Here is a 25,236-nt window from a genome sequence, read left to right as displayed (position 1 = left end):
TTTTTTTTTTTTTCGCGGGGTCCTGCCAACAACAACACTGCCCCTCCATGGCCGATCGGAGGCAATTCAGTCAGTCACTCTTAATAGTCTAGGCCCCACAACAAGAATCCGAATCAACGAGTGCAATTGGAAGTTAAACCAAGTTTGTTGCGTCTCAAGCTTCATCTTGTTCTTGCACCATACCGTGTAGATACCACCTCTCTCTTCGCATGTACCTCCATTGAGTCGATTCAGCCTCACTCAAAAGACAAATGACCTGAGATTCAAAACCAAGCGGCGCAATGCTGGGGGGAGGCTGGCCGATTCACCGTATAATTATCTTACAATTCTTACCACATTCAATATTAATCTCTCTCTACCAATAAAGCAACCAATTCAATCCGCAAATGTTGTGTGTTCTTATGCTAGCCTACCATGATGCAATATAGGCAACCTCGACCCCTTGATAGTCAAGAAGAGCGAAAGCATCCACTTTGACCGAATTCTCTATAAGCAAGATGTCGCGGGAAGCATCGCTTTTGCCCGGTCAAATGCCAAGGCTGGCATCGTCACACAAGAAGAGTTTAAGAAGCTTAAGCAAGGCCTCCGCGAGGTCAAGAAAGAGCATTGCTGGCAAGCTTCACACAAACCGCGGCCACAGTGAGCAGGTTGTACGTGATATGCGCATGTGGCTCTGCGATGAGCTTCGAAAGATTGAGGAGCACCAGGTTAGCTTCCTCAACGTCATTGCAGCCCGTGCTGAGCAGGAAATTGATTGCGTCATGCTTTGACATACCCACCTTCAGCGCGTTCAGCCCATCCGATGGAGCCATTGGATCCTGCCATTTGGATTCGCTTTTGCTAGCGATTTGGAGAGGCTTGGGGAGGTCATCGAACGCATCAACCGAAATCACCTAGGCTGTGGCGCTCTTACTGGCAACCCCTTCGGAATCGACCGTGATATAATTACCACAGAGCTTGGCCTTGACGGTCTAATTTAGAATTTCATGGCTGGTGTCTCTGACCGTGACTTTGTGTTGGACTCTCTTCAGTGGGTGCCATGTTCATGCAGCACATTTCTCGCTGGGCCGAGGACCTAATCATCTACTCTGCTGCTGAGTTTGGATTCGTCCGTCTCTCGGAAGCTTACTCTACCGAAAGCTCCCTGAAGCCCCAAAACCCTGACATTCGTGAGCTAATACGAGGAAAGTGGTTGTGCCTTTGGTCACATGGCGGGCCTGATGATAAAAGGGTCTCCCCAGCATTTACAACAAGGACTTGCAACAGAGCATTGAGCCGATGGCCGACCACGTCAATGCGGTATCTGACGGCATCCAGAATGCAAATGGTGTCCTGTCCACCTTTCGCTGCGAAGATGAAGGCTACTTTAGATTCCCCCATGCTTGTAACAGACGTTGCCGATTATCTTGTCCGCAAGGGAGTTCCCTTCCGAGAGACGCACCACATCTCTAGTCGATACGTTGCCAAGTCCGAAGAGACTAGCATCCCGATGAATGAGCTTTCCTTTGAGCAACTCCAGGCTATTGATAGCCGCTTTGAAGAGGATATTGCCGAGGCGTTTGTGTATTAGACGAGTGTGGAGAGGAGGTCAGCAAAGGGCGGCACTAGCAAGTCGTCGGTTTTGGAACAAATTAACAAATTCAGGCTATTAAGGCATCGCTGAGCGGAAAACAAATTTAAGGGCATGGCATCTGGTTGAAATGAAAGAAACTTGGGAGTACGTAATATTGGGACAAAAAGTTGAATTTTTCCTGAGGGAAAAAAAAAATCGTAACAACATGTACAACAAACAAATCTCAGACGGTGCAAGTGTTGACGCAGGGGATCATCCGGATGGCATGCATCCACCGCCTACCTAACCTTATGTTGAGACACTCAGTCAGTCCTGGGGATCTGCCCTGCTGAGGCAGCCGAGTTGCCGGGAACCTGCTGATGGGATGAAGGCTAATATGAACATGGAACCAGCAGCCTCCACCTCCACACTCAGCTTCTCGACGCTGCCATGGAGGCGCGAGCGAGGCCAGCTGACCGTCGCGATAGGCGGCACGGGACGAAGTCGAAGCAGCACGGGAAGGGCTTATGCAAGGCACTCTTCAGCGGCCGTCGTGCATGGCATTACGCACCAATGATGCTCTCGCCACACACCCACGACTCAACATGTCGCAATGCGGGATCGCCCTTTCGCTGGGTCTGGCTCTGCACAAGCACAACTGCGGAGAAGCATCGTGTTGGATGGACGATCCGAATCCCATCCGCAGCGCTCAGCTACCCCGCCGCCCACCATAGCCTCTCCGTTTAGGTCATAAGAATCTGGCGATAGGCCCCTAAGCAGGGGCTGCTTCGGACTATCGACTGCAAAACGGAGCCTCCCCTCCCCAGAATCTGCTTGAGTGCTGCGAAAGTTTTGGAAATTCATCCCCCTTGCGTCTCATCTCACTCCATCCTGCGAGCTACGGCGTTTCCAAATCGCATCTGGATTGGATTTTGCTCGCTACGGGTTATGCTCCTATTGGCCATTCCCTGCGTCTCATTGCCTTGTTAGCCGTAGTTGCATCGACGCCGTTTCTATTTAAATAATCGCCCCTCAAGGATCTTGGTCATCATAATAAATAGATAACACCCACGCAACACCAAGATAGCAGCTTTTTTCCTCGCTTGGTATATTTATACTTTGCCTCCCCTTCTTTCATGTCATCGAATCTTGTGCCACCTCTTTTTCTTTCCTTCTTCTGCATCTGACAGTATCGTGGGCTGTGCACGAGGCCTCTTCGTACCTGTACCTGCTGACACCTACAGCCTTACTTCAACGAGATCCGAATATAGTACACGGTACCAAATTGTTTGGAAGCCTCGCCTAGACAGGCAACCATCTTTTTTTAAGTCATTTTTATATAAGTAAACGCTATTCGCAAACTGCGCCCCCGCCCTTTCAAGATGGACAACCAAAAATTGGACTTTGTGCCCTCCGAGGTCGCCAAAGACATGCAGGTCCGAACCAGACAGCACAGAAACTTTGACAAGGTCGAGAACCAGCTCGTCGACCCAGAAGGTTCCGCTTCACACCAACTCTCCATCAGTGGCATCCTCAATGGAATAAGCTCCTGGAACCCCTTTGCCAAGGCAATCGTCAAGGGCGACATCGTCTGGCTGTTCGACAACACTGCCTTCAAAGAGGCTGAGAATGAGGAATGGCAGGCAGAGTTTATCATGGCCGTGTTCGAGAACGAGGCAAAATGCAGGGTTGCCGATGTCGTTGCCGGCATTGCTGGTGTTGTCGGCCTAGCGGACGACGCCGAGGAGCGCAGGACTATTGAACAGAGGCTGATGCCGTTTTTGTGGGATATTCGGACTGCGAGGACGACTACCGTGGCTCAGGGAGATTTGTCATTGAAGCTGGGGCCAAGCGGCTTTAATGGCATCGCAAAGAATGTCTGTAAACTTTTGCATCAGAGCAAGGGGTCTTTTACCACCAGGAAAACTACACTTGATGTCGAAGGCGTTGAAGGTGTTTTGACCATGCAGACTCATTTTGCGCTGCCTGAAGGTTGGGGAATCATCTCTGGTATGTCTAGACTGACAAATTCGTGCTTTCCCTAGTATTTTATGACACTAATCTCAATCGCCAGATATTGATGACACAATCAAAATCACAACCACTAGCGACCCCGTCAGCATTCTCAAAGAAACATTCATCAACTCTCCATCTCCAGTCCCAGGAATGCCCGAGCTCTACGCAGGCATCAAATCTTTCCTCCCACATGACACGCCGTGGTTCTACCTCTCCGCATCGCCCTACAACCTGTATCCTTTCCTAAAAGGCTTCCGAGACACCTACTACCCACAAGGAACCTTTATCCTCCGAGACTCTAGCTGGAAGACCGTGTCTGGACTTCTCTCTTCTCTGACGGTGGGCACGGAGGAGTACAAGGTTGATCGCATGAAGAAGATCAATTCATGGCTTCCGAAGAGGAAATTAATCGTATTTGGGGATTCTACGCAATCAGATCCCGAGGCCTACGGCGAGATGTAAGACAATACTCCCTCCCCCCCCAATACCTGAAGTAATGAGTAAAGCCTTGGACGCTAATCTTAAATTTTTCGACAGTTACCGAACGTTCCCCGGCTGGATCAGGATGATCTTCATCCGCAAGGACACCAATTCCTCCGCCGTTGGACTCGCGGAAAAGAACGAGCCGCAGAGATTCGAAAAGGCGTTTACGGGCATCCCCCGAGAGGCCTGGCACGTCTTCGAGAACCCTGACGAGTGCCTGGATCTTGTCAAGGCTGCGGTCAAGAGAAATTCATGATGGATTAAACATTTGGTTATTTTGGATATTTTATTTTATTTTCTCTCTCCCCCCCCCCCCCCCCCATTCATAGGAGCGATTGGTTTCCATTATTTTTTAGATATGTATGTACGATTTGAGATGGTTAATATTCCTTTCATGGCTGTACCGAGACAGAGAGACATATCTCAGTCTCACAAACTAGTACTGAGTTCTCCGTATTATCTTGTAGGTTTACCGTATATCTAAGTAAATATTCCACATATACGAATACGCAATAAACCCTGTGACTGCTCCTTGATTTTCCTATACAAAAAAAAGAATCATCATTTCTTATCCAAGATTCCAGAGAATTCCCAGGCACAACCAATCCAGACACCCGCACTGACAATTCCCGGGCTAAATGCGTTCCCTTTTGTTTTTGTGTGTAACGTTGAAAAATCCAGTTAAAAAAAAGAGAAAAAAGAAAAAACGCCTTTCGCCAACCTGTATGCAGTATATCATGCCCAACCAAAAGTGTATTATATCATTCCTTCTCCGTGCATAAACCCACACGCCTTAAAAAGAGTAACCAGTATATACTGAATGAACTCTTCATTTAGCCGCGAAAACAAGCAGATAGCCATTTCTCTATCATACGAAAAGCTGGTCTTTAATCTGTTCAGCCGTCTTTTTTGCCAATTCTTCTTTGGCTCGCTCTCCGAAAGTAAATCCGTCGTAGAAAAGGTGGTCATTGGGAACGTCGCATTCCTGGCTAGGGTGAGATGTGTCAACGCCAGTAATGGCTCGGTTGTCAGCAATACAAGGTGTCCAGACGTCAAAGAACCGCATGGCGCCATCTGCGGGCATGGAGCCTCGACCCTTGCTGTCCTTGAGACCTGATCGCTGCATTTCTTCTTCCGTCATGGCATCCAGGACATTCGCAACCAAAGTGGATTGCAGCCCCAGTCGTCGTGGGTATGGCGCGTAGATGACATCTTCGTCAGCAATTCCCTCTGTAGCACCCGCCTCTTTAGGCTGAAGTGCCTCCGGGAGGTAGCGCAGCAGAGATGTCATTGTCGGGACTGCCACGGCTGTTTCAATGCCTTCATCTTCGATTCCCTCGGGCTTGGAGTCGGCCTTTTTTCTCCATTGCTCTATCTGCTTAGAGACTTGAGTGTTCCACCTTTTGGTGAGATATGCAGCGTTGCGCAACTGAACGCCTCTCGACTGCGGTTGAGAAGGGATAGGGCGATTCTGCCAGCCTGGGACGAGAGTGATGTCGAAGAGCTGTGGAATGACAACTCGGAAGCTCTCCATTCTGCGCTCGTCGGGCTTTTTATCGGGCTCGGGGTGAGTGAGAGCCTGGACCTCAGCCTTGGTAACATTGGACCAGAAATCAGAGAAGGCAGGAGACTTGGGATTCAGCGATTTTCGATAGAGCAGTTCGATTTGAGAAAAGATATTGGTAACCGATTCGTCGATAAGCCTTTCGCCCGAGGCACGTGGAAGCGAAGCCAAGTTCCATGTTTCCCATGTACCAAACGAGAAAACCCACAGTGTCTCACGCGGCGGGAGCTTGGGAGGGGCCATGGTAAGAAATCTTTGAACCTGCGCTTCTAGGTCGGGGGTCTTTGTAGGTACGGGATATTGCTTTGGGATGTAGAAATTGTCGAGAGCAGGCTTTTCTGTAAGGTTGACTTGCTCGCTAACCATCTCCAATGCTCGAATCTCGGTGCCATAGAGGCTATTGGAAGTCAGGCCGGGCTGAGAATCGATCGGAGGCACAAATGATAGCACGGAGCGGCAGTTGAGCTGGAGGATATCAGTTAGCAATTCCGAACGTAACGAGAACTTGTGGCAATAGCTGTAATGGCAGCGCTCTCACCTGTTTGCACAGATGCTCCGGCCACGACGTCTGTGTATGCTCGGCGTCGGGCGCACTGCCCAGCAAATCCTGCGAGCCAAAAACCACGATGCGCAGATCGCTCGAGGCGGCCGAGTCGGGCGCAGACCAATTGAGAATCTGCTGGTAGTGGTCGTCAAATTGCAGCGGCACGAAGAAGAAGAGCATGAGGAGGACAAAGGCAACGGCGGTGATCTGCAGTATGGACCGCGGGCCGCCCCGCCACATGCGATGCGAGCACACGACCAGAAAGGCCTTTGCCCGCTGACTCCATTTCGACGACCCGTCGCTCGGCAGCTGGTATTCCATCGGCTTGATGAACCCGCTCATGCTGCCGCAAGCTCCCGGGGTTGGCGAGGCTGAGTAGCCTGGGAGGTGGTGGGCGGTAGAGGCGAAAAGGAGACGGCGGCTTTACAGAGCGAACATAAGACGAGGCTATGACGAAGCGCTGGCGCAACGGGCTCGACCGCGGCGTATCAAAGCAAGCTTGAAGTTGTAGAAATGCAACGGCGCAGAGGATATACACAAGAAGCCGACGCGAGCCCAATGCGACCGACCGATGAGATGCAAAACAGGAGGCCGAGAAATAAGGAGATGGTATGGGCGGCAAGAGGAGATCTGTATGTGGCAATAATACAGAGGAAAGGGGAGAAGAAGAAAGAAGCGAGAGCAGACGCCGATAGTCGAGCTGAGGAGGAGGAGAAGTCGGAGTTCCACCAGGGGAAGACTGCAGGAAGTAATAATATCGGGGGGGGGATTTTCTCTTGGATTGGAAACCCTGCCGTTATACCAAGTATGGAGCACGCGCACACGACCAAAACGCTTAGGTAGCCTGGACTAAGTACCGAATTTGGGTGACAGCAGCAGTTGATCCTTGCCATCTAAGCCTCGAGCTTAAAGCGGAGGTACGTACGCCAATACGTAAGTCGCCAATGATGCGGCCGACGTACCAACTACTTTCCCGCAGCCCATAATCACGCCAAAGTATAGGTAGTCCCTGATAGTGCTGTTGCCCAGTAATAAGCTGCCTGGCTCCTTATTACTCGGCGCTCTGCAGCGCCACATACGAAGAGATTAGCGGTACATGTTCTTCGACTATAGGCAAATCGGTCAAATGTTCTCCGGCAGTGGAGGTCTTCCATCTGCCTAAGTGTCCTTTTGCACACTGCGCCGCTTGATTACCCGGGCAGCCAGAAAGTCACTGAAACGCTGCTTTGGGGTCCAGAAGCTTCATCTTTGCCGCGTTGCCGTGCTGGTGGGCGTTTTGATGACGCCGCTTTCGGGGGAGTGGGGACGCCTTGGGAGACACGATGGCTGCAGATGCTGCTAGATGTAATCCAGAAGGTCGTGCAAATGATCGTGGGCAGCTAGCCCTAAAGCAGGAGTCGAAGACGCGATATCTACTTGTATGCTGCAGTGGCACTACTATTGCTTTTATCCGATCGTTGGACTCGAGCAAACAAACATCCATGTGCATGTACAAGGCCGACTCTGCTGGGCGTGCGAGAGCGCTAAGGTAAAGTGCATATGCAGAGAGTTCCAAGACGCATAATACGAGCTTCATGAGGGACTTGGCATACGTGCGAGGCAGACGAACCACCACCAATCCGATCGAGGCAGCGACTTTGTTCTATGCGGCGGTCGTCTCATGATCCCTCCATCTGGAAAAGGGGCACGCGACAGACAGCACAATTAGAGTATGCCAAGACTTTTGGCGCGACACCCCAGCCTTGGCGAAGTATTGTTGACTTGCGCGCAATCAGCGGTTACTTAAGCCAGCACAAATCGACAGCAGAGTCGAGATACACTAGAGAGAAAACTATCAGCTTGTTTTATTAGAGTGTGGAGTAGTGCTGCAGAAAATCAATAAAAGGTTAATGCTAAAAGCTGCACTAGGACGTGACGGTAGGAAGAGGCTGAAAAGGTCGGTTCCTAATTCGATTGTCTGGCATGTTTCGTCTGGAGTACGAAGTGCATGTACCTGCGCTTGTGCGCAATTCAGCCCGAGCTCCACCCGTCGCCCCCGGGTATCCGTCCATATGCCCATTGCATCTCCGCTATAGAAAGGGTGCCCTCGGCAGCTCAGTGGCAGGTTAAAACGTAAGTTGAGAAACTCAAGAGTGTGAAGCAAAAAGAGATACAGGACAGTCATCGAATAATGTCGCAACTTGGGAGTAAATGATGCCGATATGGGAGCTTGGCTGGCAAGGTACTGCTCATGCGTCAAAATGAGTGCCACACCCAAGCCATTAAATGTCAAGATATGGCACGCGAATGCATTTAGTCCAGCTTGGTTAGTTGAAGAGGCTTGACTATTTTCATCATGGCCTTGAAAACGCCAGATAATTTTCCTGCAGTGACATCTAGATAAGCGATCTCTCATCGTGTCGTAACCATTAGTGCCGCGTTAGCAGATGGCATGAGGAGCCTAGAAGAAGCCTATGTTGTCATACATGAAAGGACGCGGCTCAGTCTACCCCATACTCTCGATGCTGTCCTGCCAAGCCACTGTAACTTTCAGCAGCATACTGTGCAAAGCAGCACTTGTAGTGGCATCTGCGGCGCCGTTTCGCCCCTTCTACAGGTCTAACCTACAACAGAATGGGCTCATATATCTCCGAGACCCAGATTTGGTCCCAGGTTCCCGTCGGTAGCATCTTCCGGTAAGGTTGCGTCAGTCAGCTGTGTACGTGCTCCAAAATCACCGAACCGAGCCTAGCGAGCTTCACAAGGACTCTTCTATGAGGGGCCAGCATCTCTGGATACGCGTTGAATACCGGAGTGGAGATGTATTCGCATTCCGTACCTATTTCTAGTGGGAACATTACATGGGCGCTTGCAAGGAGACTCGGGCTGGGTGGTGCTTTGACCGAGGGGGGTTTCAACAGGTAAAACGAAACAAACATGGTTTACTCAATTTGGAGCATGTATTGCAAATAAGTAAATTCTAGGCAAATATCACATACTTTGTACCAATTGGTGCATTTAGAGCCAATTGTATTGCTTGCAAGAATATATGAGAAGCAGGACAATTGACCTGACTAGAGCAGCTAGAAGAGCTACCTCAGCGCATATAAATTGTAATAATGAATAGAACTAAATAAAAACTAATATAAATGCATAATAATTACTCTGGGTAACTCAGAAATGGATGCTGACAGACACTGGAAAAGGGGGCTGCCTGAGTGAGTTCAGATGAGCTGGATTTCTACCTCTTAGTTACTCTCTAGTATTGAACGAAAAAAGGGTTACCTGGGGCAATTCTTTATTATCCCATAAGAAGAAATTGATATTTATATATACCCAAGCTACATATAAATATTAATGTTTCTCTATTTCCACTGCATCTTCTCATAGCGAAGAGCCTTATATGGGACCAACTTGAGCCTCGAAGAATTGAATTATGCCGGAGACCAGAGTGGAGAAACGTTCTACTGACGGCTTTTTGAAGCTTCCATGTACTAATTAGAATTAGGTATTAAGTATTAGGCCTACAGGTAAGCATGGCTCGTGGCTAACGGCCAGCCACAATTTATGGTCAAATCTACATGTTTTCCTTTTGTACGGAGTACTCGTTACCCAGGTATGAGAGAGCTGCTGCCATGACAGACCAACAGATGCCATGGTGGAATCTATTCAAGAACTGCTGCAAACCCAAGAACAAACTCTCTTTTGCTGGGTTGAGCCCCCGCTTTCTTCAGTTGTTGCTGAAATTAGTATACAGTAAGGCAGGGGCCGCATAGGGCGCTGTACATACATCTCAAATGCGCCGGCAATCTCCTCCCTAGCATAGCCCTTGCGCCCGGTCATGTCAGCCTCTTCGATCCAAATTCTTCACCAAAACTCAGCTAAGACGGCGGCTTACACCGTCTTCCTTTGTCAATTTCGGTTGTCCCGCGGGTTTCATGGGCGCGGCTCGCTCCCTTGGGCAACCAGGCCAAGCACACGTGGCTCGACTGGCATCTGCTCCCGTTGAGACCTCAACCCAAGGAATGCTGCCTGCTCGCTACCGTTACCTGCTGTATCTGTGCCTAGCAGCTGTCAACACCGCCCTAGTGCTTGTTGTTAGCGGCTCCCCTGCCTGCTTACCGGCCCGTGTGCATTTATTTATGGGACTACCCATCGTCCGTCGATCGCCCCTAGCACGGCGTCGCACACACACCAGCTTCGCGTTGGATTATTCGTACGGCTCCATTGAGAGGCATCCATCGTTGAGCGCCCGTTTCGCTCACTCGACAGAGAGCCAGAGCGTCGACCGCGACAGCTTCAAGCACCTTGACGGACGTCTGCAGCGCTCGTCAGCCGGGCCGTAGCCGCAGCTGACCGTCGCCTTAAACCCCTCCCCGATCGAGTCAACAATGTACAGGGTGCGGCGCCGCGAGCTATGAATGCGCCTGCACTGCGTCCATCGCCCTCCGAGTCCAGGATATCTTGTGCGACCTCCTACAGCCATCTCTGACGAGGGCCGCTGCGGCTCCGACGCACGACATGCTGTCTCATTTACGATTCCACCGGCGGGGGCCCTCAAACCCGACCTCGCCGGCACCAGACCAACCCTCGCCTTCGTCTCAGTCTCCGCTCAACGCCGACTCGACATCTCCTCTTGATGCGCAGCTGGCATCATCCGCTTATGCCTCGGCCTCTGCCGCTTCTACTTCTGCCTCAGCCTCCCTGCCGCCGACTTTGCCGCCAATAGCCCGCGTGACGTCAAACGAACTCAACCTAGATCCTCCCCAAGTCGAAGAGAGGCGGGATGTCGAGAAGCCTCCGCAGCAGCCCGCCAGCCGCCCGTCGCAAACTCAGAAGCCTGGATACAGCACCGGCTCGGGCTTTATTGGCGGTGTCGCTTTACGGAACTATCAGCGGAACGTGGAAGCACAGCAAGTTGGCGACAGCTCCAAGCTCGACGGCCATGCTCAAGCTTCGCATCAGGCGCCCGCCTTGAATAACAACGACCTGCCAACAAGGCCATCACCACAGACACTGGGCAGTTCAAAGGCTACCACCTCGCACAACACTAGCAGCTTACCTTACTCCTCTCCATCAAATCAGCGACTGCCCGGGTCTACACCATCAAGTAGCGTATTGAATATTGAGCCTCAAAAGGGAAAGAAAGGGCTACCATTCCTCAAGAACCCGATGTCTACGCTATTACTGAGGAGGAAGAACAACCAAAGCCTTCTGAATACTCTCCCTCTTCCCCTAAGCGGTCGATCGGATGAGGTCACCTATGATCCTCGTATCAAGGGCACTAGGGTGCATGACTTTAGTGCGCCAAGACGCAAAACGAACGCTCCAGCTAACGATACTGTTGCTATTCGCTCTGCTTCCTTGGCCAACATTGCGCTGGAATCAGGTGTTGGCCCTCGCGACGGGGCAGATAGCCAGGGGCCTATAGTGCTGGATGGACAGCAACAGCGTCGCATGCTGAGCAGTGCGTCAGATCCGGCACGCCCCGAGTCTGGGAGTACAAACTCGCACACTATTGCCCAGTCATCTAGCGTATCTTCCGTCAGGACGGGCTCTTCTACTGCAGAGCAAGCCTTCCCGTATGACGACTATATGACTATGAAGAAGAATGAATCGGCTCTTCAGGCAAATCCCTCAGTAACTTCCCAGGCAGCCGCCCAGGATACGGATGGCTCGTCCAAGACGGTGGCGGGCTCTATACGAACCACCCGCTCCAGAAACGTATCTCTTTCATCCATACCAAGACACATGAAGAGCACGTCTTCCCGATTCAGCTTTGACATGATTGGAGCCGCCAAGCAGGAAAAGCTCTTGGAAGAACGGCACCGACAGCGAGAGTTGGATAAGAAGGCAGCACAGACCGAGCCAAGGGATTCTCGCTTCGATGACTTTGACGAAGATGCGTTTGATTACGATGCTATGATGGATGATGATGGGTTGGAAGAAAGGATACCAGGAGTCAACGCCGATTATGATGAGGAAGAAGAGCCTTATTTCGACGATCAATATTATGAGCAGGAGGCCCAGTACATCGAAGAAGAAATGGATCCTGACAATGACCAAGAGAATTTTGCTGGCTTTGAATTTCAGCGATCTAACGCGACTTCATCTCTAGCAACTCCCCAGAGCGGAGGGATGATGGCAACACCTAGAGACGTTGACGACGAAGACATTGGCTATACAATGGCTAAAGACGCGGCAGGACTGCCCATGGACTCTTTGTCATCCGAGTCTGGCTTGGTTCCCAATCAGGAGATTGATACTGAGGTGTCTGGTCTGGGGATCCAAGGCGTTGATGTTTCTGCTCCTTTCCAAACACCAGGCGATTTGAGCTCGTACTCCATGGCTGTGCCGCCGGCAGCCGGTGTTGGCCGTGGTATCGGTGATGACGATTTATATTTCGATGGAGGCATGGCTGGTTTCGGAGGTGTGTTCGCCGAAGATTTGGCTGGGGGGCCTATAGAAGATGACGGGGTGCCTTTTGACGAATCATTATTCGACAATGACGATACAGATCAATTTGGCCGGCCTCTGCCTGGAGCGTTTGCATTGGCGAAATCTGTGCGTGAAAAAAAGAGCAACCGAGGGACACCAAATCAAGAGACGGCGGAGCAAGAACCGGAAGTACCATCACAAATCTCAGAACCGCTGCCTATTTCTCAGCCAGAGACACAAGCGCTATCAAACATCGACGCAGAGCAATCAGATGAGAATGCTGACGTTGACGCTCTAAGCGACTTGCCTCCCATTTCTGAGACCACCATTGTTGCGCCTCAGCCTACGACCTACAACACTAATCCCATTGTTGCCTACCAGGCTGCTCTGGCTGCAGCCGCCCAGAAAGCTGCCGAGGCTGGCATGTTCGAACGCGCAATGCCGCAGTCCCCCACCGACGCAGATACCCAAGCCCTGCCCTCTGCAGACCTTGACGAGCTGGACGCGCCTTATCACGATGACCCATATGACGATTATGGATACGCTTACGATGATATGGATGATTTTGAGATGGACGATGATGCCATTATCGCAGAAGCTAATGCTAGCGCTCTTGCAAATGATGCTGACGGGTGGTATGGACAAGAATTCGGCTTTTATGCTGCTCCGGTTGGCGGCCACAACGCAGCTGCCAACTTGGAAGGTTATGGATACGTTGCTGGTGGGTTTTTTGGGCCCAAGGGTGCAAGCAATTTAAATCGCAGCGTCAGCGGCCGGGTAATATCCAGAGAGCCTAATCTGACACCCATCACCGAGCGATCTGAATATTCCAATAGAAACTCCCTCATGAGTCTCGGCATGCCGCCAATCAGCGGTACACCTATCGTCCAGAGTCCTGGGCTGGCTCAGCTAGCCATGATGGCAGATCGAGGAGACGAGATGAATCTGTCGGCTCTTCTTCGACTGAGGTCAAGAGCGTGGGGAGGGTCACAGGCAAGCTTGGCTTCGAGTAAGGATGGCTCCCCACGATCCGAAAGAGGGGATATTCCAGGCTCGCCACGAGGGCCTGGCTTTGCGAACGGTTTCCCTCCTACTGTCGGCCATACACGCAAGAATTCAGCATTCTCCGTTTTAAGTCGCGAATCGGATACTGGCAGTGCCCCTGCCAGCCCTACACTTACAATGCCAATGTCGTTCCTCAACCACAGATCGTCAACTGATCCTACTTTGATCAACCGAGACGCAGACCTACCAGCCGGCTGGGGAGCGGCCTCAGTATCTCCTGTGCAAATGGGGTCGAACTTCTTCCAAGAGGGCATTTCCCCGCTCAGCGATCCTCAATGCTCTCCTCCCTTTACAATGCCCAGTGTACACCCTCATGCGATGAGCAATAATCAAGAAGCCTCAAGCCCAGAAAAAGGCCATCGGCGACAGAAGGGTTCGACTGATAGTGTATCATATATGATGGAAGAAGAGAGTGGAGAGACGCGGTGGGTCATGGAGCGCCGGCGAACGGGAGAGTTTGGACAGGTGGAGATTTTGGAACGAGAAGTTGTCGAAGGAGGACGTATATAGGAATACGTCGACTCTGTGGCTGGTCAAAGCATACGAAAAAGCTGGCTCGCATACTCATAACGACGATGTAATGAGAGCGATTCAAGCGGACCAAGGTGTATACTATTGGAGATTTAGGGTGGCTTTGGAGCGCGATGTCTACTACGGAAAAGAAAAGGGAAATTACCTGAGGATTTTGGATGTATATAAAGAGGTTTTGGAGCCAGGACTATTTGGGTAGCAGAGGATACCAGCGTTTAGAAGTGCCTCAGGAGATGACTGCGACGGCTTTTTCCCTCGGAAAGTCGAAGATGCTTTACAGGCGCTAGGCGACGTTGAATATGTTATATGGGCGGAGACAACACGGCACACTGGAAGAGGCGTTTTAATGCATACATTATAGAACTGCTACGCACGAGGAACGGCGGCTCATACATGGCTCTCTGCAAACTTGTCCATCATACCTAAATGACCTGAAACATGACGGATGATTGGCTGTGGTGTTTATTTGAGCTTCTGATTGCTGCATGTTGGGGGATGCGAGGAGATGTCTCGAAGCCTAGGATACCCCTATTTTTCTTCTTATTCACTACGGATCGGATCAACGAGCGTAGACTTTTTGAAATTGCGGAATAAATGTTTTATTTTTCTACTTGATTTGCCTGAGCTGCTACTAAATTGGTTCTTGGCGTTAAGAATGATTCTCACGGGCTCATCGCTGCTAGGAAGTGAACCATAGAAGCACTCAGGTTCCTAGACTTACTTTTCATGTTACTATTTAATAACCACTCCAAACACTAGCTCATACGACCTGGTAATTCAGGCATTGCGATGCCTGTACAAAGCATGTAGTGTATGGCAGATGATAAGAAGCAGTTACATATCAGGCAGACCGCCTTCGATCTCGACGGCAGAATCACATGATAGTCATGGCAATGCGTGCTAGAAAACAGGCTAATATACAGCTAGTGGCAGTATGGAGTAAATATTGACCCATGCTGCCATGCTCCAGGCCAAAGGCGGTGAGCCCCGATGATAGCCGGCTAGTATGTAGTGTTTAGATTGGACCAGCCCTTTTTGTTGGGAAAAGACCAAAAAAAAAAAAAGGCGAATGAGATAACTGACATTGGCGAAAATCACGGCAGCCTTGCATACGAGCTTAACCACTATCGTGCCCTGTGTCCGATGACGAGGGCCAAGACCCAGAGCATGGTGCTACAAGCCCCTCGTCATTGCGTGGGGAGCAAGAGACGGCGTCTGTTCTGTTGGCGTCAAGTGGGGGGCGGGAGATTCACTGGTTTTGCCAGGAGGCGTTCGGTTCTCTTTGTTAGCATGTTGGAACGAGTATGGGGCTGTCAATCTATTTCCAAGGTTACGGATAAAAGAACTTTTGGGAGAGAGAGAGAGCCTCGAGGTCTTGGTCTTGCTTGGTATTGGTCTTGGCGCCTTGAAAGACGGTCTGGTGTCTCATATGAGAAACAAACCGTCGTATGTAAACAAAAAGCCGGAAAGGATGAAGGAGGCGACGACAGGAATGGACTTTGTGTATAAATGATGACATCCTCAGCAACACCAACAGCATGACCATGTACGACATATGCATGGTGGCGCCGCGCCGTGGAGGAGACTGAGATGTCTAAGAAGGGCAAAATGAAAGGCGCTGGCCGCCCGCTATGCATAATCGATATGATGCATGCCTTAGGTAATTGCCGCACCAGAATATCAATCATGTATGTCATCTTGGCGTACACAGCAGCTTCTCCGCATTGGAACTGGCTTGACTAGCAGCGCGAGTCGCATTCCATGTTTCTTGCCGGGTAAAAGAGCCAAGCAAGCTCGAATCCTCCATGACGGAGTGCTGTCGGTCAGCTCTCGGTTTACAGGCTGGCCAATCAGGGCGTGGTGTTGCAAGAGCTAGACTTTTGCCCAACGGAAATCCATGTCCATGGTGGTTTGGACAAGATGATGGCACCTACCGAATGCGACTCGAAGTAGGTACATGTAGTTGTTGAAGCTGGAGAGAAGAAAACGTGAGCCGAGATTACGAGAAACAGAGAGACAGAGATAGAGGAGAGGAGAGGAGAGAGATAGGCCGAATGCAAAAGAAAAAAGAGGAAACAACTGGACGGACTTGACCTGGACCCAGCCAATCCCTTGTCCTGCGCGAACAGGTGAGACAGGCATTCTCAGGGATTAATTATATCTCGCAAATGTCCTTCCGTCCAGCCAACGAAGCGAGCCCGCGATGCCACGGATGCTCGCAACTGCTCTGCTCGAGTCTGGCCGAGCTTCATTCACCCCCACTACGCCATGCCCCTCCAATCCCAGGCCCGTTGCAGAGGCTCGCGATCCAATTGCGCCTATCAGCGCCAGGCGTTGAGAGCACGGGGGAGGCGCTTTGCCGCATGCTGAGCGCTACAAGACGGGCTGCCCCCACACGTTTGAGTCTCACGGCTGCTCCGCTGATTGACTCGAGAAGCTGCAGGCAGGTCAATTAATCGAGAGAGGAACAAGTTGTTGAAAAAAAAGAGAGCTAAAATAATAGCACCAAGCTGGCCTGGCTGAGACTCCACCAAGATGGATGTTTGTCGTGATGCTGATTGGAGGACTGCCCGTCTTGCGCACTGCGTCTCAATGACAAGCTTCGGGCACGAGGCAACACATGCTGAAGATGGGATCTTCGCGTGGTCGTTTGCCAACTTAGGGTCCTTGCATGGTTGCGGTCCCTTAGCCTTGGTCGTGTGCCTTTTTGATTGTTACGTCGCGTGGTGATTTTTTTTTTTTTGCTGCCTGTGAAGTTTTCCTTCTTAATACGGCCTCTTCGCCCGCGCTTTTTTTTGATCCTTCTTCTTCTTCTCTTGTCGGTCCTACCGTATTTGCGCAGGACAGCCATATTATTTTATTTTATTTTATATCATCTCACCTTTCCTCTGTTGTGGTTCCTCAAGCAACCACAGCATTTTCCACCGGTTTCTTTTTTTGCGTCTTCCTCTACCGGCTTTGACGAGCCTTGCTTTGTCGAGGTCTGGACCGTCGCTCAGAGACCGCAATCGATCGCCTCCCTCCCTTCGTCCTATTTATATCCTCTCGGCGGCAGGGCTCCGCTTCTGGGTGAAACAGGCCGGAAAAGGTTCAACTGGCTTTTTGCGTGTGACGCTCTGTCCGATTCAATTGTGACGAGCGTTGCTGCGCTCAATAGGTAGTCGCTGCTTTTGCTCTAGGCAGCTCTCATCGTCTTAGGTTCAGGTCCAATACACTGCCCCTCCGGCTTTTTGGATAAGGCGTGCTCGACTGTACATCAACCAAGTCTTCCCTCTCTTGTGTTTCTGCGACCCAGAAGAAGCTTGCTCTTTCTGTGTGATAGGCCGGCGCATACGGTACATTTCAGCCTCAACTTGTGCTTGATCCTCATCCGCAGCCATGGCTCATGCTGCAAGCCCGGAAAAGTCAGCCCTTGACACCAGCTCAATGGAGAAGAATATCGAGAGCGGCAACGTTGATGAGGGGATACTTGGCGATGTCAGAAACGCCGACGGGTCGTCGCTGCGCAGCGGCGAGGATATTCTTGCTCTGCAAGATCTCGACCCGGCCCTGAATATGAAGATGCATCTTGTGAATAACGTGAGTGACAAAAAATAGAAAGGCTTTCATGTGATCAATGCTGTGAGCGACGAGAACACTAGTCTACCCTCGAGATTCCCAAAATTCCCTTTTTTTCCTGTAGTATTTAAGCACTGACACTGGAGTTTCAAAGGCAATTGATGAGATTGGGTGGACTGGCTACCACTGGAAGCTGTTCTTCCTCAATGGATTCGGGTCAGTTGCTCCTCCGCGCCATCACCGTTACAATCACCGTCACCATCACTACTCTGAGTGTACTCGATTCCAATATGCGTTTTGAGCAGATACCTCTCCCAAGCCCGTATACCACAACATGATATATGAGAAGTCTTTTTTGTGTACTAACCTGGCTCACCCCTTAGTTACGCCGTGGATTCCATGATCCTCCTCTTCCAATCCATTGTTGCCACCCAGGCCTACCGTGAATTTGGCCAAAAGGGCTATTCCAATGCTCTTACCATTGCTGTGTACGTCGGTATGCTGACAGGTGCCCTTTTCTGGGGTTTCAGCGCCGATGTCATCGGTCGCAAGTGGGCTTTTAACATCACCCTCTTCATCTGCTCCGGAAGCTGCATCATCGCTGGTGCTATGCCCAGCTGGCCCACGCTCTCGCTCTTTATTGCTCTCCTCGGTTTTGGTGGAGGTGGCAATCTCATTTTGGATACAACCGTCTTCCTTGAATACTTGCCAGGCAACAAGCAGTGGCTGCTCACTTTCCTCGCCGCTTGGTGGGGTTTTGGACAAGCCATCACCGGTTTTATTGCTTGGGGATTCATGGTGCCTGGGAAGTGGAACTGCGCAGACGTTGAGACCTGCACCAAGGCGAACAACTGGGGCTGGCGTTATGTGCTCTTCACCGGTGGCGCTATCGTCTTTGTCATGTCGATTCTTCGAATCACAGTCGTCAGGCTGCGCGAGACGCCCAAGTATCTCCTTGGCCTCGGCGACGATGCCCAGGTGGTAGAGACTTTCCAGTTCTTGGCTACAAAGTACAACCGCCCATGCTCTTTGACTCTTGAGAAGCTCCAGGCTTGTGGAGAGGTTCGAACGGCGCATAGCAAGAACCGATTTTCCTTTTCTGAGACTCGAATTCACTTTGCCGGGCTCTTTAGCAACAAGAAGATGGCCATTTCCACTATCTTGGTCTGGTTCAGCTGGAGTTTGATTGGTCTCTGTTACCCGTTGTTCTATGTCTTCCTTCCGTACGTTGTTAACCCAAGAACATATTATGTTCAAAATAGCAGGTTCGCTAATTATAATTCGCAGTACATATCTTGCAAACCACGGCGCAACCTTTCACCGTACCGTCTTCGAAACCTGGCGTAACTACTGCCTCACCAATATCTGCGGTATTCCCGGCCCCATTATCGCAGGTTACATGTGCAACACGAAGCTGCTTGGCCGCAAATACACCATGGCTATTGGTGCCCTGATCACCATGGCCTTCTTCTTTGCTTACACTGCTGTCAAGACCGCTGTCCAAGATACAACCTTTACCTGTTTAATCGCATGCTTCCTGAATATTTACTACGCCACGCTGTATGCTTACACTCCTGAGGTTTTGCCTAGTGCTCATCGTGGCACTGGTAACGGAGTTGCTGTTGCATTCAACCGTATAATGGGCATTGTATCAGCAATTGTGGCAACTTTTGCAAACACTCAAACATCGGCACCCTTGTATATTTGCGCAGCTCTCTTCATCATGGCTGCTGGAGTCGCGGTTGTATTCCCATACGAGCCTTATGGGCGTCGGAGCTCATGAGGTAGTCCCTCAATGAGGCTGGTGAGCTCTATTTCAACAATATAGCAGCCCCCAGCTCTGTCTTTTTTTGTCATAAAGCGTTGCGGCGGAGGGGAAGAAGCATCGTGTAATGAAAAAAAGTCGTAGATATAGTGATACCCAATAATTAGTTAAATATAGACGTTATTTGATATTTTACATAAGGTATGACTGAATATGCTGTGAAATTGTATAAAGAAGAGCTTGCGCAGTGCAAGTACATATATATACATAGTGCCGTGTTGGTATCGTGATGATTGGCTGACTAAGATTATATCATAGAACAAATGCTCACTACCCAGGATTTTAAGGCATCAATGTCGCATCCATTTTCACTGGCATCGTAAATCATCAGATGACTAGCATCTCAAATTCTTAACTTTGGAGTCCGAATGAGCCCCTCGGTTGAAATGATATCCAAAATTTCAGCACCTTTGTGCAAATATTGCCTGTGCAACTCAGCTCGCATTGGCCCGCAAGTAGCGCGCCGATACACCTCGCTGGCAAAACCCTCGACAAATGAAGATGAAGACACCCAGCCAAGCTCACGCCAAGAAAATGAATCTCAATCTGCCGATAATGGCCGTTCTTCAACGTCAGAACCCGGGGCAATGACCCGGAGACTGCAAGAGGCAACCGAAGAGGCGTTGTTCAGCGGCGGCTCAGCCGGCAAGCGTGCCGTGCAGGACGCAGGATTCTCCGAAGAGTTGAAGGAGAAGCTGCTGAGCAAGATTGCGGATGCAAAATTTCACCACGATCATTCGAGTGCTCTGGCCGCAAAGGATCTCTCATCTGCAGCTGGCGAAGGCACGAGGCATATTGCCACCGCTGCGCCATGGACTGGTGAAGAAGACGCGGCGGATACTGTGTTGAGGATGTTGGATGATGCTAAAAAGCCTCTGAAGCCAGAACTCAGGGGCACATTTCAGCCGCCGGTTGTTGATCCTCGGATAAAACGGACTCCTGTGGTGCATCCTCGTCAGAGGGTGGTGAATGCTCGGGAGAGAGCGTCGGTCTACGCCGGCATGGGCATGAAGGAGGATAAAGGCTTGAGCGATAAAGAGCGAGAAGAGATGAGAAAGGAGTTTCAATCGAGATTCGAGCCAGCCGCACGTGTTATGCCGGCAACGCCGTCTGGTTTGGCCGCGCTGGCGAACGAGCAGATTGAGAATGCCATTGCCAGGGGCAAGTTCAAGGACATTGCTCGTGGTAAAGGGATAGAGATTGATCTCGCTAGGAGCAATCCGTTTGTCGACACGACGGAGTATCTTTTGAATAGGATCATTCAGCGGCAGGAGATTGTGCCCCCGTGGATTGAGAAGCAGCAGGAGCTTGCGAAGACGGCACATACGCTTCGCTCGAGGCTGCGGACGGATTGGTTACGCCATGCTTCGAGGATGATTGCCTCGAAGGGGGGGTCGTTGGAGGAGCAAATGGCTAGGGCGGATGATTACGCTGCGGCGGAGAGGCTGCATAATCCTAAACAAGGGGCTGGAGCCAAGCCGGAACAAGCTTCTACACAGGGCGATGGGCTGGACTTAAGGCCCTTACCGAGACCATTTCGTGATCCGGACTGGGAAAAGGCAGAACATGCGTATTTGAACCTGTCGATAGAGCAACTAAACAGTATCACGAGGAGTTACAACCTGATGGCTCCCGAGTTGGCCAAGAAGCCGTACTTCTCTCTGCAGCGAGAACTGGATGCCTGCTTCGCAGACGTTGCGCCCTTGATTTCCAAGGAGATTAAGGATAGGGCTACGGCGCCGCGTGCTACTACGAAGCTGACGTCTAAGCCGTCTCCGTTTACGGGGGGCGGGATTATGGGTGGTTTGACGGGTAAGGATAACGTGAAAATTTATGATACGAGGGCGGAGCCGTATGGGTTTAAGGAGTGGTGGAAGGATGTGTGGAAGAAGGAGTAGGAAGGCAAGAAGGTAGAGAGCGTAAAATGAAAAACGCACATACGGAAAAGAATGACATGAATAAAATTATAAAAGAGTCTCATTATAATATATACATAGAAGTAGTATTGGGTACAAGTGCCTTAAGATTTGGTTTAGTCTCCGCTCGTTAGTATACTAGAATCCACTAGTTGCAAAATATTAGTTCCACAAGCCTGGGGAAAAAATATATATGGAGATAGAAAGGCCAAAAAGTTTATCTATTCTTGCGACCAAGTACTTAATCCTGTCGTGCGCTGGCCATAGCTGTATTTTTCAGTCAATTTTCCGTCAAGGAACCAAAATGAACTGTCAGCGTGATTTTCTAAGCATCTCTCCAAGAATTTTTCAACATCTTTATACTCTACTCGAGCGTTTCTATCCGGATGAAGCATCGAGTCTTGGATAAAGCTAAAGAACTGTGAGAAGAACGTATCTTTACTCAAGTCTTCATCTAGGTTTGCAAACCACTTTAAGCATATAATGGTTAGCCTTCGTAGGCAACGATGTGACACGATCAGTCCCTATTGATACATACCTTTGCGACAGATTGTTTCCGCCTTGGTTGTCCCGTCCTCATTGTGAAGAAATGGTCTTCAAACCATTCGCCTTTGTTTTTATCAGGAAAGTGTCTATCTTCGTCCACTCGCATCGTTTTGAAATGTTCAATCCCACCTTGGCCGGCGATAGCCCACGTAAGGAACTCGGCAAAGAGACAGCCAAATGCCCATATATCAATTTTCCTTGATCTTATCATACCCATATCATGTTCTGGCGCTCTATAAGTTTGATAGGCGGCGCCCATAGGTTTGGATTGCACCGTTCGGGAGATGAGCCTGTGGAATTTCATAAGGCCCAGGTCTGAAACCTTGAGCGAACCCAGTGGCGAACCATCTTCAGTAAAGTGTAAGATATTTTCTGGCTTGATATCGCTGTGTATTGAGTAGAGGTCCTCCTTATCGGCCGTTCTATCTTTTTGAGATTGTCCTTGAGGCTCATGGATACCTAAAAGATCTCGAAAAATGCCATGGCATTGCTCACAAATCCATCGGCTAAATTCTGACCATTGAACCCGCTTCTCTGTGACAATATCTTGCGGACGTTTATTCCATAAGTGAATCAGTGTGCCTCCATTTGCCCATGGGAATAGAAAGTGATAATTCTCTCCTTTTTTGAAAGCAGCACAAACCTCTATAAGATGACTATGGGGCTTAGCTTTTTGAAAAGCATCTAGCTCCTGCCGAAAAAAATTATCTTTCAAATCAAACGGCATCATAGAATGAATAGTTTTTAGGGCAAAGTGTGAGTGTTTCTGTGGTTGTTGATTAGCGCTATTGGGGGCTCAAAGCACTTTCGGATTAGACGCTTATGATTAAACTTACAAAACCGTTATGCTCCTCGTGTAACTGTACTTTTTCGACTAATCCAAAACCACCCTGGTGTTTATTGTCTGAGACGTTTGTGATAGGAAGTATTATCATATCGTCGAATTCGTAGAAGTTGCAACGCAAAGAGCTCGATTTAGGGGACTCGAAAGCTGGTGCCAAAACTGACCACTGTACTCTAGCAAAAGCCTCAATGAATTCATCATCAATTCCATCAGGAAACTTTATATAATCTTTCTCTCCCGTTTTATTCGACCACATCTTTCCAAAGTCAGGAGTGCAGTAAAATGGAAGGTCATCGTCGCACACTGAATGCTTCTGAAAGTAGTCTATAAGCCTAGCTTTGTCAAGAAGCACGAGAATGGCGAATATTTTGAAACATGGCTTCGAGATAAGAGACGAGTTTCGAGTTTGGCCATGGCATATCAGTGATGCGAGTTTTTCGTAAAAATTAGGATCACTTCTGGGAAATGCCTTTTTCAATTCTCTTGCTACCGCCTCTATATCGCATTTCATTTCCAGTTGTCGACGAGGTATGAAACGCTTCTCTTTGTTGAGCGCACAAGTTATCAAAGATTCTCTTAAAACTTTTCTCAGAGGCTTAGATTGTTCTTTTTGAGAGACTTTGTGACCAACTGGTCTCTTGGCGGCATCTGTGACTTCGCTATCAAAGGCTGGTAGCGCCATAAGCAAAAGTGACCTGATATGATCAGCAATGTGGCTCGTCAAGGAGCTCTCCATTTCTGCCTGGTTCCCACGACCTCCAGGGTTCTCAAATGATTTGGGCTTCTCTTCGCAGAATGGGCAAACAAAAGGCTCGCGAAGACATAATTGTTGTTTTGTAACAATATGATCATCAAGACGGTTGCCGGTAAGTGGATTTGAACGGCTTTTGTGAAGCGAGATATCCTCCATATGGGTTTTCCAGTCTGCTTCGTTATTAAACTCGACGGGCGTCTCATGGTCAAGGTTGCAATCCCATATCCTAGAATGCACTTTTCTAGGCCATTCTTTGGAGTGGACTATGGCCATGTGACTGCTCCAGTGGGCTTGGTGAGCGAACATAGAGCCTGGACAGCTCGTGAAGGGACATATGTACGGTAGAAGGTCTTGATTTATGTGCAGTCTGAAATTATTGATTAGCAGCCAGATCTTTTGTAAAATGAAAGTAACCGCACAGTCTTACCTCCAGTACTCATCATTTCTCTCTTTTAGCTCAGTTACTTGCAGTTGTTTTAAGCAGTATGGACATTGAAAATGGGTCTCGCCAGGCTTTGTTTGTGGCATATCTGGATATTCAACTTCCGCATAGCCTTCATTCTGCGTTGCTTTTGACTTATTTGCGCGTCGGCACTTAAGCATCAGTGTTCGTCGTCGAGCGACAATACGGGCACCCATATATTCCCTAAGGCTTGGCCTTGCTTTTGGGAATTTCGACTTGATATGCGCAATAACCTTTTCATGAAAAACCTTATCTTCGTTGCTAGTAAATATAACGAGTTCTTCTTGCGGCTTAATAGATTTTTTACTTATGGCTCTGGCTAGTTCATTTAACCTATTGAGAGCCGAGTCGATCGAAGTCAGCCATCGTTGGGACTCCTCGTCAAGAAACGTTGGATTCTTGCCACAGTTCTGTCTTACTAATTTTATATGCAGAGTTAGATCGTTGTATTGGAATAGGTCAATTAGAGCACTCACAGCGGTTGAGATTTCTTTCTATCATCTCCAGTAATGCTACTACCGTATCTTTGATCTTATCATCCTCTTGGAGCATGTCGTCCAAAGAGGCACCGGCGGTGGCTAAAGCCTTAGTGTGATCAACCCAAAGAACGAAGCTATTGCGAATACCTGTAACATCTCGAGGTATTCCTTTCATTTTTTCCTCAGGCTCTATATCTGATACCAAGAGCATGTGTTTAGTGAGGGAATCAGCATTGACTACGGATATAAGGTGTTCAAAAATATTAAAACAGATATTAGTAGCGTGGTATATGGAGGTGACTGCCTTCCCGTATTCATCAACTTCATTTTCTACCACTTGACCACTGCTGCCTGTAGTGTCCCGCATCGCAATAAACGATTTTTCAGATGCTTCGGTTTCCTATGAAATGGAAGAATAAATCAATATGCTCAGAGGTGAATAATGAAGAGTACATGTAGATGGCGGTGTTAAATGCTGCATGTACTTCGTATTATAGAGACAAGAGTTATATATGTGCGCCCCAAACCTGAGACAAGTTTATAGTTGCGTATTCCAAAATTAAGTCAAGGTATCTTTCAATATGAGGGAATTATCTACTGCCAAGAATAGACTGTTTCTTATTGGATATAATGCATGTAAGGCTGCGTATTCACGCACAGCATCTCGAAAACTGGTGAT

The 25,236-nt window shown here is 49.4% G+C and overlaps 10 protein-coding genes across 11 annotated transcripts; 6 read left to right on the top strand and 4 right to left on the bottom strand.

Annotated features, from left to right (window-relative positions):
* Positions 1-497: 497 nt before the first annotated feature.
* TrAFT101_007418 (uncharacterized protein) lies at positions 498-770 on the top strand (the record flags this gene model as incomplete). Its single annotated transcript, XM_066128039.1, has 1 exon — positions 498-770. The coding sequence occupies one exon, from the start codon at positions 498-500 to the stop codon at positions 768-770; it is 273 nt and encodes a 90-aa protein (XP_065984153.1).
* A 269-nt stretch (positions 771-1,039) lies between these two features.
* Positions 1,040-1,570, top strand: TrAFT101_007417 (uncharacterized protein; the record flags this gene model as incomplete). The annotated part of the gene is made up of 1 exon (XM_066128038.1): positions 1,040-1,570. The coding sequence occupies one exon, from the start codon at positions 1,040-1,042 to the stop codon at positions 1,568-1,570; it is 531 nt and encodes a 176-aa protein (XP_065984152.1).
* A 1,364-nt stretch (positions 1,571-2,934) lies between these two features.
* On the top strand, positions 2,935-4,307 carry TrAFT101_007416 (uncharacterized protein; the record flags this gene model as incomplete). The annotated part of the gene is made up of 3 exons (XM_024910220.1): positions 2,935-3,562; positions 3,627-4,026; positions 4,106-4,307. The coding sequence occupies 3 exons, from the start codon at positions 2,935-2,937 to the stop codon at positions 4,305-4,307; spliced, it is 1,230 nt and encodes a 409-aa protein (XP_024756383.1).
* An 81-nt stretch (positions 4,308-4,388) lies between these two features.
* Positions 4,389-7,075, bottom strand: TrAFT101_007415 (uncharacterized protein). Its single transcript, XM_024908800.2, has 2 exons — positions 6,154-7,075; positions 4,389-6,080 (listed from the first exon to the last, which is right to left on the bottom strand). The coding sequence occupies exons 1-2, from the start codon at positions 6,499-6,501 to the stop codon at positions 4,920-4,922; spliced, it is 1,509 nt and encodes a 502-aa protein (XP_024756384.2). The 5' UTR covers positions 6,502-7,075; the 3' UTR covers positions 4,389-4,919.
* A 3,010-nt stretch (positions 7,076-10,085) lies between these two features.
* TrAFT101_007414 (uncharacterized protein) lies at positions 10,086-15,017 on the top strand. Its single transcript, XM_024901145.2, has one exon. It carries the CDS (start codon positions 10,660-10,662, stop codon positions 14,149-14,151), a length of 3,492 nt encoding a protein of 1,163 aa, XP_024756389.1. The 5' UTR covers positions 10,086-10,659; the 3' UTR covers positions 14,152-15,017.
* Positions 15,018-15,095: 78 nt separating this feature from the next.
* TrAFT101_007413 (uncharacterized protein) lies at positions 15,096-15,464 on the bottom strand (the record flags this gene model as incomplete). Its single annotated transcript, XM_066128037.1, has 3 exons — positions 15,096-15,173; positions 15,256-15,345; positions 15,426-15,464. 3 exons carry the CDS (start codon positions 15,462-15,464, stop codon positions 15,096-15,098), a joined length of 207 nt encoding a protein of 68 aa, XP_065984151.1.
* A 21-nt stretch (positions 15,465-15,485) lies between these two features.
* TrAFT101_007412 (uncharacterized protein) lies at positions 15,486-15,869 on the bottom strand (the record flags this gene model as incomplete). Its single annotated transcript, XM_066128036.1, has 1 exon — positions 15,486-15,869. The coding sequence occupies one exon, from the start codon at positions 15,867-15,869 to the stop codon at positions 15,486-15,488; it is 384 nt and encodes a 127-aa protein (XP_065984150.1).
* A 91-nt stretch (positions 15,870-15,960) lies between these two features.
* TrAFT101_007411 (uncharacterized protein) lies at positions 15,961-19,672 on the top strand. 2 transcript variants are annotated; one of them, XM_024901088.2, is made up of 4 exons: positions 15,961-17,751; positions 17,885-17,946; positions 18,114-18,953; positions 19,018-19,672. In XM_024901088.2, the coding sequence occupies exons 1-4, from the start codon at positions 17,551-17,553 to the stop codon at positions 19,511-19,513; spliced, it is 1,599 nt and encodes a 532-aa protein (XP_024756390.2). In that variant the 5' UTR covers positions 15,961-17,550; the 3' UTR covers positions 19,514-19,672. The 2 variants fall into 2 exon arrangements, with proteins under 2 accessions (XP_024756390.2, XP_065984149.1); XM_066128035.1 differs by lacking the exon at positions 15,961-17,751 and having other exon boundaries at positions 17,812-17,946.
* Positions 19,673-19,867: 195 nt separating this feature from the next.
* Positions 19,868-21,598, top strand: TrAFT101_007410 (uncharacterized protein). The gene has a single exon (XM_024901093.2). The coding sequence runs from the start codon at positions 19,924-19,926 to the stop codon at positions 21,451-21,453; it is 1,530 nt and encodes a 509-aa protein (XP_024756391.2). The 5' UTR covers positions 19,868-19,923; the 3' UTR covers positions 21,454-21,598.
* TrAFT101_007409 (uncharacterized protein) lies at positions 21,532-24,937 on the bottom strand. The gene is made up of 5 exons (XM_024901143.2): positions 24,555-24,937; positions 24,043-24,496; positions 22,854-23,982; positions 22,010-22,783; positions 21,532-21,941 (listed from the first exon to the last, which is right to left on the bottom strand). Exons 1-5 carry the CDS (start codon positions 24,922-24,924, stop codon positions 21,693-21,695), a joined length of 2,976 nt encoding a protein of 991 aa, XP_024756392.2. The 5' UTR covers positions 24,925-24,937; the 3' UTR covers positions 21,532-21,692.
* Positions 24,938-25,236: the final 299 nt, after the last annotated feature.

The sequence above is a fragment of the Trichoderma asperellum genome, chromosome 4 (genome assembly GCF_020647865.1).
Source record: "Trichoderma asperellum chromosome 4, complete sequence".
Lineage (NCBI taxonomy): Eukaryota > Fungi > Ascomycota > Sordariomycetes > Hypocreales > Hypocreaceae > Trichoderma > Trichoderma asperellum.
The sequence above is the reverse complement of the archived record's forward strand: the minus strand, read 5'-3'. Positions and strand labels throughout refer to the sequence as shown.

Bases quoted from the DNA above. Each gene is read 5' to 3' on its own strand.
- TrAFT101_007415 (XM_024908800.2), bottom strand. From the start codon at position 6,501: ATGAGCGGGTTCATCAAGCCGATGGAATACCAGCTGCCGAGCGACGGG. The intron at 6,081-6,153 runs GTGAGAGCGCTG...GATATCCTCCAG, and splicing joins CGGAGCATCTGTGCAAACAG to CTCAACTGCCGCTCCGTGCT.
- TrAFT101_007414 (XM_024901145.2), top strand. From the start codon at position 10,660: ATGCTGTCTCATTTACGATTCCACCGGCGGGGGCCCTCAAACCCGACC.
- TrAFT101_007411 (XM_024901088.2), top strand. From the start codon at position 17,551: ATGGCTCATGCTGCAAGCCCGGAAAAGTCAGCCCTTGACACCAGCTCA. The intron at 17,947-18,113 runs GTCAGTTGCTCC...CTCACCCCTTAG, and splicing joins TTCTTCCTCAATGGATTCGG to TTACGCCGTGGATTCCATGA. The intron at 18,954-19,017 runs GTACGTTGTTAA...TATAATTCGCAG, and splicing joins TTGTTCTATGTCTTCCTTCC to TACATATCTTGCAAACCACG.
- TrAFT101_007410 (XM_024901093.2), top strand. From the start codon at position 19,924: ATGAGCCCCTCGGTTGAAATGATATCCAAAATTTCAGCACCTTTGTGC.
- TrAFT101_007409 (XM_024901143.2), bottom strand. From the start codon at position 24,924: ATGCGGGACACTACAGGCAGCAGTGGTCAAGTGGTAGAAAATGAAGTT. The intron at 24,497-24,554 runs GTGAGTGCTCTA...ATATAAAATTAG, and splicing joins AGAAAGAAATCTCAACCGCT to TAAGACAGAACTGTGGCAAG. The intron at 23,983-24,042 runs GTAAGACTGTGC...CAATAATTTCAG, and splicing joins AGAAATGATGAGTACTGGAG to ACTGCACATAAATCAAGACC.